The sequence below is a fragment of the Odocoileus virginianus genome, unplaced genomic scaffold (assembly GCF_023699985.2).
Source record: "Odocoileus virginianus isolate 20LAN1187 ecotype Illinois unplaced genomic scaffold, Ovbor_1.2 Unplaced_Contig_9, whole genome shotgun sequence".
NCBI lineage: Eukaryota > Metazoa > Chordata > Mammalia > Artiodactyla > Cervidae > Odocoileus > Odocoileus virginianus.
The window spans coordinates 770569-784775 of record NW_027224326.1 but is presented as its reverse complement, the minus strand read 5'-3'; the positions used below and the strand labels follow the sequence as shown (position 1 = coordinate 784775).

General features: G+C 37.6%; 1 protein-coding gene and 1 pseudogene across 1 annotated transcript in view; one reads left to right on the top strand and one right to left on the bottom strand.

Moving 5' to 3' along the window:
* HERC2 (HECT and RLD domain containing E3 ubiquitin protein ligase 2) overlaps positions 1–14207 on the top strand; it is a 242558-nt gene that overhangs the window by 171880 nt on the left and 56471 nt on the right. The window contains 4 exon segments of the mRNA XM_070463934.1: positions 528–753; positions 10531–10702; positions 12116–12305; positions 12958–13098. Coding sequence (XP_070320035.1) covers positions 528–753; positions 10531–10702; positions 12116–12305; positions 12958–13098 — 729 coding nt within the window.
* Positions 6860–7208, bottom strand: LOC110143783 (NADH dehydrogenase [ubiquinone] 1 alpha subcomplex subunit 5 pseudogene; annotated as a pseudogene).

The following is a 14207-nucleotide window of genomic DNA, read 5'->3' as shown; positions in this document are numbered from 1 at the left end:
GTGACAGGCTCATAGATAATACAATTTGAAATTTATTTATGACAACAAATCGGCATATTGTACTTCAATCAGAATGAAATAAAAATGAATTATACTTTATAATTCTGTAAAGCCAAAATTCTTTGAAAAGTGAACATATGTTTTGGATCATTTTCTCTTTGCAAAATTAAGGAAAAAATGTTACAATATTTAGTTGAAGAGGAGAACTTCCTGCTTCTAAGAACAATATATAGATGAATTCATTGGATTGATATTGTAAATGAAAGTGAAAGTTGCTCAGTCATGTCTGACTCTTTGTGACCCCATGGACTATACAGTCCATGGAGTTCTCCAGGCCAGAATACTGGAGTGGGTAGCCTTTCCCTTCTCCAGGGGATCTTCCCAACCCAGGGATTGAACCCAGGTCTCCTGCATTGCAGGCGGATTCTTTACCAGCTGAGCCATCAGGGAAGCACTTGGCAAGAAGTTTGAAGTAAATTTAAAGAATGTTCTGAAATGCTGAAAAATTCTTTTTATCCCTTTAACAGGTATACGCTTGGGGTGACAATGACCATGGCCAGCAGGGCAATGGCACAACCACAGTTAATAGGAAGCCCACACTTGTGCAAGGCTTAGAAGGCCAGAAGATCACACGAGTAGCTTGCGGGTCTTCTCACAGTGTGGCATGGACAACTGTTGATGTGGCAACACCCTCTGTTCATGAGCCTGTCCTCTTCCAGACTGCAAGAGACCCTTTAGGTGCTTCCTATTTAGGTAACCGAGATATGTGTTTTATACGAGATCCTTCTGCATAGATAGAATGTCATAGATGGGATGTTTAATACTGCTACCAGATTAAAGTTTGTAGCACCAAGTTACCCATGTTCTGAACCATAGCCCCAGAATCATCATGGTGCTCTGTGCTATGATTTATGCTGGAATGAAAGCTTGAGGAAGTACAATGCTAGTTCTTGTGATCAGGACAGTTCTGGCAATGCTGTGCACATGTGCAGACAGAGGGCCTTTAAAGTTTAGGCATTTGGTGTTTTCAACAGCTCTATTCAGGTGTAATCAACATATTAAAACAATCCAGCATATGTAGACTAATTTCATCAGCTCTGATATGTGTGCATCTGTGAGAGCATCTTCACAGTCAACACGGTGAACAAATGTGTATCCTGCCCTTGAGTAGACCCATCCCCGCTTTCCACAGCCACTGACTTCATTTCTGTCATGTAGATCAGCTTGCCATTTTAGAGTTTTGTATTAATGAAATCATATAGTATGTACTTTTTTCTTAACCTAACTTTTTTCACTCACCATAATTATTTTGAGATTCATCCATGTTGCATGTATCAGCATGTTATTCTTTTTTAATTGTTGGCTAGCATTTTATTTATGGGTATACTGCAGTTGATACATCAGTTTGCCTGTTGATGGACTTTGGTTGTTGCTTCTTAATTTTGACTATACAAATAAACTTGCTCTGAACATTTGTGTATAGTCTTTATATGGACACATGTGCTTACGTTTCTCAAGGTTAAGTACTTCGGAGAGGAATGATTGGCTCATATGGTAGATAGAAGTTCTTCTTAAGAACTGCAAACTGTTTTGCAAAGTGGTTATTCTATAGCTCCAGCGTCTCCATATTTTTGTTTGTATTTGATGTAGTCAGTTTTAAATTTTAGCCATTCTTGTAGATGTGTAGTGCTAACTCACTGTAATTTTACTTTGCATTTCGCTAATGACTAATGATGCTGAGTGTCTTACTTACCACCCAAATATGTTTTAAGTGTCTATTCATACCTTTTGCCTGTATGTAAGCCTAGGTTGTTTTCTTATTGCTGAGTTTTGAACAGTCTTTATGTATTCTGTGTACAAGTCTTTCATCAGATATTTAATTTGCACAGTGTGATTTGTCTATTCATTCTCTCTTAGGTAAATTTTAAAGAGCAAAAGATTTTAATTTTGATGAAGTCTGGTTAATCCATTTTTATCTTTTATGAATCATAGTTTGGGTGTTATATTTAAATAACCTTTACCTAACTCAAGATCATAAAGATTCTTTTCCCATGTTTTCTTATAAAAGTTCTATAGTTTCAGGTGTATGCTTGATCTTCAGTTAAAGTTAATACATGGTGTGAGGTATGAATTGAAATTTCTTTTTGGTATTTGGATATCCAGTTGTTTCAGTTGCGTTTGTCAAAAACACAGTATCCTTTCTGTAAAGAATTTGTACTTGTGTCAAAAATCAGTTGTTTATGTATGTGTGGGTCTATTTCTGGATTCTCAGAAATAGAATCCTTTGTTGATTTGTTTTTGTATTTTGATGCAAATACTACATTGTCTTGATTACTGTAGCTTTATAAAAGACTGAATTCAGGTTTTGGTAATTCTTTAGCTTTATTCTTTTTCAAATATGTTTTGGGTATTCTAGACCTTTTGCATTTCCATGTAACTTTTAGAATCAGCTTGTGCATTTTTATAAATAACCTACTTGGGATTTTGGTTACATTGACTGTAGATCACTTTGGGGTTTGCTTCACAGTATTGAATCTTCCCACTCATGAGTATGCTATTTCTCTCCATTTGTTTACGTCTTTAATATTTCTCAGCAGTATTTTATAGTTTCAGTGTACAGGTCTTGCATATCTTTTGTCATATTTATCCCTAAATATTTCATTTTGTTCATTCTGTTATAAATGGTATTTTTAAAATTTCTTTTGTTCCTTGGTCTTATCTAGAAATACTCACGTTGCTCTTTATGAGTGTGTAGAAATGCATTTGTTGTTATTTAGGACATGTGGATTACTTCCAGTTTGGGGCTGTTATGAGTAAACTCTGCTATCAGTATTCACGTTCATGTTTTGAGTTAGCCTTCCGTACCTTGAATACACCCTACCTGGTTTTGAATATATACTCCACTTTTCATTTCTTTGATTTTCTTTTGTCTGTTTTCAGTTTTATTGGTTTCTGTTCTCATCTTTATGCTTGCTTTATGTTTATTCTCTATTCTTTTCTACTTTCTTGAGATGAGAGCTTAGATTATTGATTTGAGACCATTTGTCTTATCTAGTGTAAACTTTTAGTACCATAAACTTCTGTCTTGGCACTGCTTTAGCTATATCTCTCAAATTATCATATGTTGTATTTTCTTTTTTACTCAGTTCTATATATAAATGTATGTATAATTGAGGACATAAGTAATTTTATTTTTGTATAGCCTTAAACTAGCCAATGGAGAAGGAAATGGCAACCCACTCCAGTACTCTTGCCTGGAAAATCCCATGGACAGAGGAGCCTGGTAGGCTACAGTCTATGGGGTCGCAAAGAGTCGGACATGACTGAGTGACTTTACTTACTTACTTACTAAACTAGCCAAACTGCTTCATTCTTTTAATAGTATTTATCTTGTTTGATACCCATCTGCACTCATATAGGAAATAAGTGATAACTACTTAGTGATTCCAGCTTGAAGTTATAACCATACAACCAGATGTTTGGAATACAAACCAATATGTATGTTGGGTAAACTTAAGAACTCTTAGTGTCTCTTCTTTTGCAGAAACTCTCTCTCTTTCCTGCTGTACTTTGTTTGATCAAGAAGACTAAAGGCAAATGGCCAGAAAGCTAACTTCCTTCAGTGAGACAGAAATGTTTTTCCAACTATAAAATTTCAAATACCAAATTAGTTTTCCCAGTGTATAACAAATTCTAATTTGATGGGTTTTTTCTTATTACTTCACTTCAGTGACCTATAAATTTGTTTAAATAATAAGTAACATTTATTTTTTTTACAGAATAAAAAATTAAATGATATGTTGAAGATACTACTAAAATACTTCACCTCTGAAATATGGTCTCTGTGTTGAAAATCTATGGAATTTTTCCAGTTAACTTTCAAATCTTGCCACAATCTCTCTGTTTTAAAAAATATATCATGTTTGAAGTAATTTGAATCAGTTCAGTTCAGTCGCTCAGTCATGTCTGATTCTTTGTAACCCCATGGACTGCAGCACACCAGGCCTCCCTGTCCATCACCAACTCCCAGAGCCTACCCAAACCCATGTCCATTGAGTTGGTGATTCAACCATCTCATCCTCTGTCATCCCCTTCTCCTCCTGCCCTTGATCTTTCCCAGCTATCAGGGTCTTTTCCAATGAGTCAGCTGTTCGCATCAGGTGGCCAAAGTATTGGAGTTTCAGCTTCAGCATCAGTCCTTGAAATGAACACCCAGGACTGATTTCCTTTAGGATGGACTGGTTGGATCTCCTTGCAGGCCAAGAGACTCTTGAGAGTCTTCTCCAACACCACAGTTCAAAAGCATCAATTCTTTGGTGCTCAGCTTTCTTTAGAGTCCAACTCTTACATCCATACATGACCACTGGAAAAACCATAGCCTTGACTAGATGGACCTTTGTTGGTAAAGTAATGTCTGCTTTTTAATATGCTGTCTAGGTTGGTCATAACTTTCCTTCCAAGGAGTAAGCGTCTTTTAATTTCATGGCTGCAATCACCATCTGCAGTGATTTTGGAGCCCCCAAAAATAAAGTCTGACACTGTTTCCCCATCTATTTGCCATGAAGTGATGGGACCGGATGCCATGATCTTAGTTTTCTGAATGTTGAGCTTTAAGCCAACTTTTTCACTCTCCTCTTTCACTTTCATCAAGAGGATTTTAGCTCTTCACTTTCTGCCATAAAGGTGGTGTCATCTGCATATCTGAGGTTACTGATATTTCTCCCGGCAATCTTGATTCCAGCTTTGCGCTGTGCTTCATCCAGCCCAGTGTTTCTCATGATGTACTCTGCATATAAGTTAAATAAGCAGGGTGACAATATACAGCCTTGACTTACTCCTTTTCCTACTTGGAACCAGTCTATTGTTCCATGTCCAGTTCTAACTGTTGCTTCCTGACCTGCATACAGGTTTCTCAAGAGGCAGGTCAGGTGGTCTGGTATTCCCATCTCTTTCAGAACTTTCCACAGTTTATTGTGATCCACAAAGTCAAAGGCTTTGGCATAAAGCAGCTGCTACTACTAAGTTGCTTCAGTTGTGTCCGACTCTGTGTGACCCCATAGACGGCAGCCCACCAGGCTCCGGCTGGTTCTCCAGGCCTGGTTCTCCAGGCAGGAACACTGGAGTGGGTTGCCATTTCCTTCTCCAATGAAGGAAAGTGAGAAGTGAAAGTGAAGTTGCTCAGTCATGTCTGACTATTCACGACCCAATGGACTGCAGCCTACCAGGCTCCTCGGTCCATGGGATTTTCCAGGCAAGAGTACCGGAGTGGGTTGCCATTGCCTTCTCTAACCAATAAAGCAGAAATAGATGTTTTTCTGGAACTCTCTTGCTTTTTCGATGATCCAGCAGATGTTGGCAATTTGATCTCTGGTTCCTCTGCCTTTTCTAAAACCAGCTTGAACATCTGGAAGTTCATGGTTCACGTATTGCTGAAGCCTGGCTTGGAGAATTTTGAGCATTACTTTACTAGCATGTGAGATGAGTATAATTGTGTGGTAGTTTGAGCATTCTTTGGCATTGCCTTTCTTTGGGATTGGAATGAAAACTGACCTTTTCCAGTCCTGTGGACACTGCTGAGTTTTCCAAATTTGCTGGCATATTGAGTGCAGCACTTTCACAGCATCATCTTTTAGGATTTGAAATAGCTCAACTGGGATTCCATCACCTCCACTAGCTTTGTTTGTAGTGATGCTTCCTAAGGCCTACTTGACTTCACATTCCAGGATGTCTGGATCTGAGTGATCACACCATCTTGATTATCTGGGTCATGAAGATCTTTTTTGTATAGTTCTTATGTGTATTTTTGCCACCTCTTCTTAATATCTTCTGCTTCTTTCAGGTCCATACCATTTCTGTCCTTTATTGAGCCCATCTTTGCATGAAATGTTCCCTTGGTATCTCCAGTTTTCTTGAAGAGATCTCTAGTCTTTCCCATTGTATTGTTTTCCTCTATTTCTTTGTATTGATCGCTGAGGAAGGCTTTCTTATCTCTCCTTGTTATCCTTTGAAAGTCTGCATTTAAATGGGTATTTCTTCCCTTTTCTCTTTTGCTTTTCAGTTCTTTTCACAGCTATTTGTAAGGCCTTCTCAGACAGTCATTTTGCTTTTTTGCATTTCTTTTTCTTGGGGATGGTCTTGATCCCTGTCTCCTGTACAGTGTCACAAACCTCCATCCATAGTTCATCAGGCACTCTATCAGATCTAGTCCTTTAAATCTATTTCTCACTTCCTTTGTATAATCATCAGGGATTTGATTTAGGTCATACCTGAATGGTTTAGTGGTTTTCCCCACTTTCTTCAATTTAAGTCTGAATTTGGCAATAAGGAGTTCATGGTCTGAGCCACAGTCAGCTCCCGGTCTTGTTTTTGCTGACTGTATAGAGCTTCTCCATCTTTGGCTGCAAAGGATATAATCAATCTGATTTCGGTATTGGCCATCTGGTGATGTCCATGTGTAGAGTCTTCTCTTGTGTTGTTGGAAGAGGGTGTTTGCTATGATCAGTGCATTCTCTTGGCAAAACTGTTACTAGCCTTTGCCCTGCTTCATTCTGTACTCCAAGGCCAAATTTGCCTGTTACTCCAGGTGTTTCTTGACTTCCTACTTTTGCATTCCAGTCCCCTATAATGAAAAGGACATCTTTTTTGGGTGTTAGTTCTAAAAGGTCTTGTAGGTCTTCATAGAACCGTTCAACTTCAGCTTCTTCAGTGATCCCCTGGTACCATAATCATCCATTTTATCAAGTCTCCTAAATATGTTCTATGTTAGTTTTCTTGATCATAAGATGAATATGAAAATATTTTTAATATAAAAGTATTTATAATTATATAGTTTCCCATGAAGACACTAGTCACTTAATGTTTATATTACCCATTTCCATTGGTTGGCGGGAGGCTCTTCCACTGACTCCCAGGTTTTCCACTCCACCATTTTTCTTGCAGACTTAATTCATTTTCAGTCTAAAAAATCACCTCTTCTATTTGACCACCTTGAAGTTGCTTTTCTAATTTTATAACCTCTGGTTCCGTTTTAACTGTACCCAGCTTCTCATTTGTAGTCTGTACTATATACCTTCTATATGGTGCATTTTTAGGGAATCATCCAAGAATATCCAAGAATCTTTGTATACAATATTCTTAGCTTCTCATGTGGACTCTTAAATATAAGCCAATCCCACAAGGCCAGTGGTCTTCTGTGGTCAGCCCACCATGACAGCCCAGTTTTATATATTTTTCAGCTTTATTTTTGACATATGGATTATTCTTTTTGTACCTTTTTGTGTTCTAGTTGCTTAAAAAAAAAAAAGCCAGTTAAGAACTTTCACCTCCCTATTCATGATAGATACTGGTCTGTAGTTTTCTGTTAATGTCTCTGTCTGTCTGGCCTCTCATAGAATGAAGTGATGTTTCCTTCTCTTTAGTTTTCCTTTTTGGGTAAATTTGGTATTATTTTAATAAAATTCATCAATGAAGCAATCTGGGCCTGGAGTTTCTTTTGTGTAGTGTTTTTAAACCACAAGTTTAGTTCCTTTAAGATTTAGGGTTAGCTGTTTCTTTTTTAGTAAGATTTGTGTCTTTGATGGAAGTTTGACTTATTGGCATAAACTTGGTCTCAGTGTTTGCTTATTTTTCTGTTAATTTTTGTAGATTCTATAGTGGTGTTATTACTCATTCCTTATATTGGTAGTTGTATCTTCTCTTCCCAGTTTGTCTATAGCTTCATCAGTTTTATTGAGTTTTTTCAAAGAACAAGCTTGTGGTTTCCTTGATTTTCCTTCATTGTTTTTCTGTTTCACTGATCTTTAATCTTCATTCATTTCTTCTAAGAAGCTTAGGTCATTGGCTTAGGGTCTTCCTACTTTTCTAGTGTAGACATTTACTCTCCTTGAGTAATTGACACTGACACCATTATGACAGATTATCCTCTTATCCATTTGCTTTGAAATTATTGCTTTGAAATAAAATTTGATTGATAAGAATATGGGTACATGACAAACTATGGTATATTTTTTCCATTCTTTTTACTTTTAACCTACTAAAAAAACTTCCTAGTAGGCAACATATAGTTGGATTTTGCTTTTTAATTTTTTCTCTGGGACTCTCTAATTGGGGTGTTTACTTCACTCCCATTTAATGTGATTATGAATGTATTTGTTTTCAATCAGTATCCTGCTATTTGTTTTGTATTGTAGTAGTCCTAGCTGTTTATTGTTTTTTTCTGCCTTTTTTCTGCCTTTCTTTGAATTAATTGTTCTTTTTGATGTTGTATTTTCTCCTTTGTTTTCTTTGAGCTCTAACTTTTTGTGTCATTTTAGTGGTTGTTTTAGGAATTATGCACCTTTAATGTATCATAGTCTGCCTTTAGCTGATTCCCTCATAGGTCAGTTGGTAAAGAATCTGCCTGCAATGCAGGAGACTCAGGTTTGATTCCTGGGTGGGAAAGATCCCCTGGAGAAGGAAATAGCAACCCACTCCAGTATTTTTGCCTGGAGAATCCCATGGACAGAGGAACCTGGCAGGCTATAGTCCATGGGGTCGCAAAGAGTTGGACACAACTTAGCGACTAAACCCACCACCTTCAGGTGATACTACACTGTCTCATGTATAGTATATGAATCATACAGTAATATATCTCCGTTTCTTCCCTCCCAGCCATAGTGCTGCTTCTGTTATGCGCTTCTTTGTATGTTGTAAATGTTACAGTTTAAATTAATTTTTCTGAACATCAGGTTATCTATTTAAATGAGTTAAGTAATAAGAAAAGAATATCTATATTTACTCACAAAGTTACTTTTTCCAGTGTTCCTCATTTCCTTTTGGAGATCCATTTTCCATCTCGAATCATTTTTCATCTGCTTGAAGGAATTCCTTTTTTATGTCTTGTCAGCTCAGATCTGCGATTCTTCAGCTTCTTGTGGCTAAACTAGTAATTATTTTACTTCATGTTTGCAACATATTTTAGCTGACTGTAAAATTTTACGTTGACATTGTTTTCATTGAGAATTTGTTGTCATTCTTATTTTTGTTCTTCTGTACATAGCATGTCTTTTATCTAAGACTGCTTTTAGGATTTTCTTTTTATTTCTCTGGTTTTTATTTTCATGGTTCAAGCACTTCTGGTTCATTGTGCTTCTTAGATCTTTAGGTTTTAAGTTTTCTTCCATTTTGTAAAATTGTCACTGTTCTTAAAAAAATTTTTTTTCCTGTACCTTTGGGAAGTCTAGTTCCATGTATATTAGGACTCCTCAGGTTGTTCCACAGATAAATGACATTGTTCATTTTTAAACTGTTTTTTCTGTTTCACACGAATAGTTTCTGTTGCTATTATCTTCACGTGCACTCGTTTTTACTTCATTTTCTTATGCTGTCAATGTTACCAGACTATTTAAATCTCAGACATCCTAGCTACTTCTCTAGAAATTTTATTTGAGTATTTTTTTATCTTTCATGTCTCTGATTCTCTTTTGAACATATGGAATACAGATATAATAAGTATTTCAACTTAACTTATCTGCTGATGGTAATATCTGTGTCAATTCTGGATTGTTTAGATCAGTTGCTTTTTTTCCTCTTTCTGAGTTGAGTGGTGTTTTCCTGCCTTTCTTCCAACATGCTAACTGTTAGTTGGTTGCCATACATTGTGAGTTTTACCCTGAATGTTGCTGAGATTTTTGTGTGTGTAATGAATCTTGAGCTTAATGCAGTTAAATTACTCTCAAAACAGTTTGATCCCTTTGGGTCTTTTTTTTGGATTTGTTGAGTGGATTCAGAGCTGATATTATTCAGGGACTAATAATTCCCTACCACTGGGTATTTTACTCAGTGCCTTGTGCATTATGAGGTCTTCTCTCTAGATGATGGGAACAGGCAGTAGCTGGGACCTCTGTGTTCTAATCCTTTCATAAAAGTTCTTTCTGTGTCTCTGGGCCAGGCCCATTTATGTAGGCATCTTATCTGGATGAGTGAGAATGCCTGCATATCTCCAGGGCACTCTCTGTGCAACTTTTCCCTCTCTTATCCTATCCTGTGAACTTTGGCCACATTGGACTCCCTGGCGCAGAGCCCAACCTCCTCTTCTCGCAGAGACCACTGGGCTCCATCTGGTTCTGTCCCTGTGCTGAGGGCAGTGAGCTGGAACTTGTGTCTGACACTGTCTGTGGTGAACATACTAGCTTCTCACCATTGTTTTGGATTTTTGTTTTGTTTTACATTTCATCAATAAGTAAATACAGATAGTTATCAGAGTATTTTCATGGCTTATATATGTATAACATAAATTGTTGTTAGTGCATTTTGCAAAAGCATTTACATATTTTTGTAGTTATAGTGAACCTTTGATGAAAATAACTTCTTTAGAGAAACAAAGATGTTTGTTTTAAAACTGCAAGATTATTAGTGATACTAATATTTAATCTGTGAAATAGCAAAATGCAGATTGCAGTGTGCTTTGAAATGAAATGGAAAGGTCAAATTATAGAAATAGAGCAAACTCTGATCTTAAAAATTGAACCCAGTTTTATTTTACTTTTCCAGGTGTGCCTTCTGATGCTGATTCTTCTCCTGCCAGTAATAAAATCAGTGGTGCAAATAATTCTAAACCAAACCGCCCTTCTCTTGCCAAGATTCTCCTATCATTAGATGGAAATCTGGCCAAACAACAGGCCTTATCTCATATACTTACAGCCTTGCAAATCATGTATGCCAGGTAGGCTTGCTTGCTAGTTTTTGAAATCCCACAATTATGTAAACTTTAGGTTTTTTTCATTTTTTAATGGAGAATGTTTGTTACTGTTTTTAAATACTATGAGTTTTAGGTCATACACTCTTTGATAGTGAATGATGGTATCTATGCTTTTCTTTAATGGAGGTTGAAATATGAATTAGAAAATCAAGTTGAAGAACATTGTCATTTTTCTTTTTGGCCAATAAGCTTTAGACCTGTTTTGGGGGGAAGAATTAGTTGATGCTTATATGTAGTAATATTTAGGACAGTTGTCATCTCCTTCACTCTTGATAAGGCAGAGATTTGATAGTGCTGTCTTTTCCTCCATTTTGCTGCTATTTTCATGCAGACTAAATAAATGGCCCATCAGTCATTGTATTGTGGTTATGTACGTGATGAATAGAAATAAATACTTAGGGACATTAATTTAGACTAAAGGCTAACTTAGTTGTTGAGAGGCCATTTAGTCTTTGCTGCCTTGTGTGAGGCACCTTTGGTATCTGGCTTGCAATAAACGCAAAATCACTATGGGTGGTGACTGCAGCCATGAAATTAGAAGATGATTGCTTCTTGGCAGGAAGGCTATGACAAACCTAGACAGTGTATTAAAAAACAAAGACATCACTTTGCCAACAAAGGTCCATATAGTCAAGGCTATGGTCTTTTTCCAGTAGTCATGTACAGATGTGAGAGCTGGACCATAAAGAAGGCAGAGCACTGAAGAATTGATGCTTTCAAACTGTGGTGCTGGAGAAGACTCTTGAGAATCCCTTGGACAGCAAGGAGATCAAACCAGTCAATCTTAAAGGAGATAAGTTCTGAATAATCATTGGAAGGACTAATGCTGAAGCTCCAATACTTTGGCCATCTAATGTGAATAGCTGGAAAAGACTCTGATGCTGGGAAAGATTGAAGGCAGAAGGAGAAGAGGGCAACAGAGGATGAGATGGTTGGATGGCATCACTGACTCAATGGACATGAGACTTGGGCAAACTCCAGGAGACAGTGAGAGACAGGGAAGCCTGGCGTGCTGCAGTTCATGGGGTCACAAAGAGTTGGATATGACTTGGTGACCTAAACACAACCCCAAATTATCCTTAGACTCTTAACAACCAAGATGGTTTCTCAGAGAAATCCAGAGGCTTATTCTGGTCTGATTTTTATGTTGGCAGTTTTTCACCTGTTACCACTATGGTCGTTCAGTAAATATCAGGAGTAAATATTTTAGGCAACAGATACATAGTAATAACATTCAGTATCTTTCTAAAACTCTTTTTTTATGGTTACCCTATAATAATGAGGGAGTCCTTCAGTCAACAGTTGCCCTGCCCCTGGCTCTGCCATCCTGCAGAGGTGGATGCAGTTCATCACAGGCCTGACTTTCCCTCCTGACAGAGACGCCGTGGTTGGGGCCCTGATGCCGGCTGGCATGGTCGCCCCGGTGGAGTGTCCTTCCTTCTCCTCCTCGGCACCCCCTTCTGACGTATCTGCCATGGCCAGCCCCATGAATGGAGAGGAGTGTGTGCTGGCTGTTGACATTGAAGACAGATTGAGTCCAAATCCATGGCAAGAAAAGAGAGGAGAGGTAAAAATAAACGGTAAAGCAGTGTTTGATCAGGAAGTGAAAGGTAGCTCATTTGTGTCTTATAAAGTGTAAGTCATTCTTTCACTTAATTCAGAATGTTTTTGTGTCTACTACTATGATTTTTGGCTTGAATTAGTATTCTATTTTTTTTTTTTACAGTTTATTATTATTATTTTTTTCCATTTATTTTTATTAGTTGGAGGCTAATTACTTTACATCATTGCAGTGGTTTTTGTCTATTCTATTTAAAAGGATCCTTTTAGTGTGTACATGGGAATATTCTTTTAAAAAGTTGCTAAGTGCACCACACAGTTGTTCGTAGTTCTGAAACTTGAACGCTCTGAAAACTGAAGGTTTTTGTAATTTAATTTGGGGAAGAGCCCAGCTTGGAGAGATGTGAGCTCATTTTAGTTGTTTTCATGTGATTGCTTGTGAATATTAATAGGTTTTCCTGGGAACATGAATATGCTTAACTTTACAGAGCTGTCCCAGACTGTAGTGGAGGTGGTAGCTGGTAGTATAAATGTCTTGTTATCTCTGTAAAATCTGGCATATTCCAGATGACCTAATGGGTAAGTAAGCCTTTTGGAGTTAGATGGGAAGTGTGCCATGTTGCCAAATTTGTCCTTTTTCTTCCTCATTTTCAAACTAGATTATCTCTTCTGAGGATGCTGTGACCCCTTCTGCAGTGACCCCATCTGCTTGCTCAGCTTCTTCTCGGCCGTTTATACCAGTAACAGATGACCCAGGAGCTGCCAGCATCATTGCAGAAACCATGACCAAAACCAAAGAGGTCAAGGGGTTTTCTTCTTTAATGGTTTATTTTGAAATAATCTTAAATGTACACACAAATTGCAGAAATATTTCCTAGAAATAGAACATGGTATAACTCCTTTGTACTATCCACCTAGATTCTCCAGTAGTTAGTGTTTCTAAACTGTTGGTGGGAGAGCTGCATGGCTTAATCCCAACCCTCCTTAAAGCTTCAGAGTGTGCTTCCTAATTATCAGGACATTGCCATTGATCAGGGACTATTTTCTGCCCCAGAGACCGACTCAGATTTTGCTCATTACAGGTCTAGAACCTGCCCAGGGGTACCTCTTTTTGTCTTCAATATGGAACCATCCTTAAGTTCCTCTTTTTATAAGAAATGCCACAGGAATGATGCAGAGTTCTTTTCAGTGCATTCTGTTGAGGTGTGTGCATTGTTGATTTGCTGCATTACAGGTGATATTCTTATTACTTTGTTAAATTTGTCTGCAAGATTTCTCCATTGGAGGTTAATAAATTTAAGAAAAGCATGCTTGTAGATATTCATGGGGAGATAATTTACTTTGGGACTATGTTACTACCTTATCCCTCATTGTGTTTTAATCTGCCAGTTTTTAGTATCTTGATAATTCCAGCTGGGTCCATTACTACTGTGGTAATTGTCAAATGGTGATCTTTCAGATTTCATCATTCCTTTTGGAATACCATTGTTGCTATTCTTCAGTAGGGAAGAACTTTCCCTTTTCATCTCATCTTTCTGTCAGTATATATTCATGGAATTCTATTTTACTCAAATAATGACATGTATTGCTATCATCATTTGATACCCAAATTGTCCCAGACTTGGCCTTTCATAGGCCTTTCCATCTAGCTTGTCTTTCTGATGTGTCCCCATATTTCTTTGAGCACTTTACTTTCTAGCACAGTTTAGTTCAGTCACTTGGGTCTCTCTGATTCTTTGCAACCACATGGGCTGTAGGACTCCAGGCTTCCCTGGCCATCACCAATATGCGGAGCTTGCTCAAACTCATGTCCATTGAGTTGGTGATATCATTCAACCATCTCATCCTCTGTCGTCCCCTTCTCCTCCTGCCTTCAGTCTTTCCCAGTATCAGAGTCTTTTCCAAATGA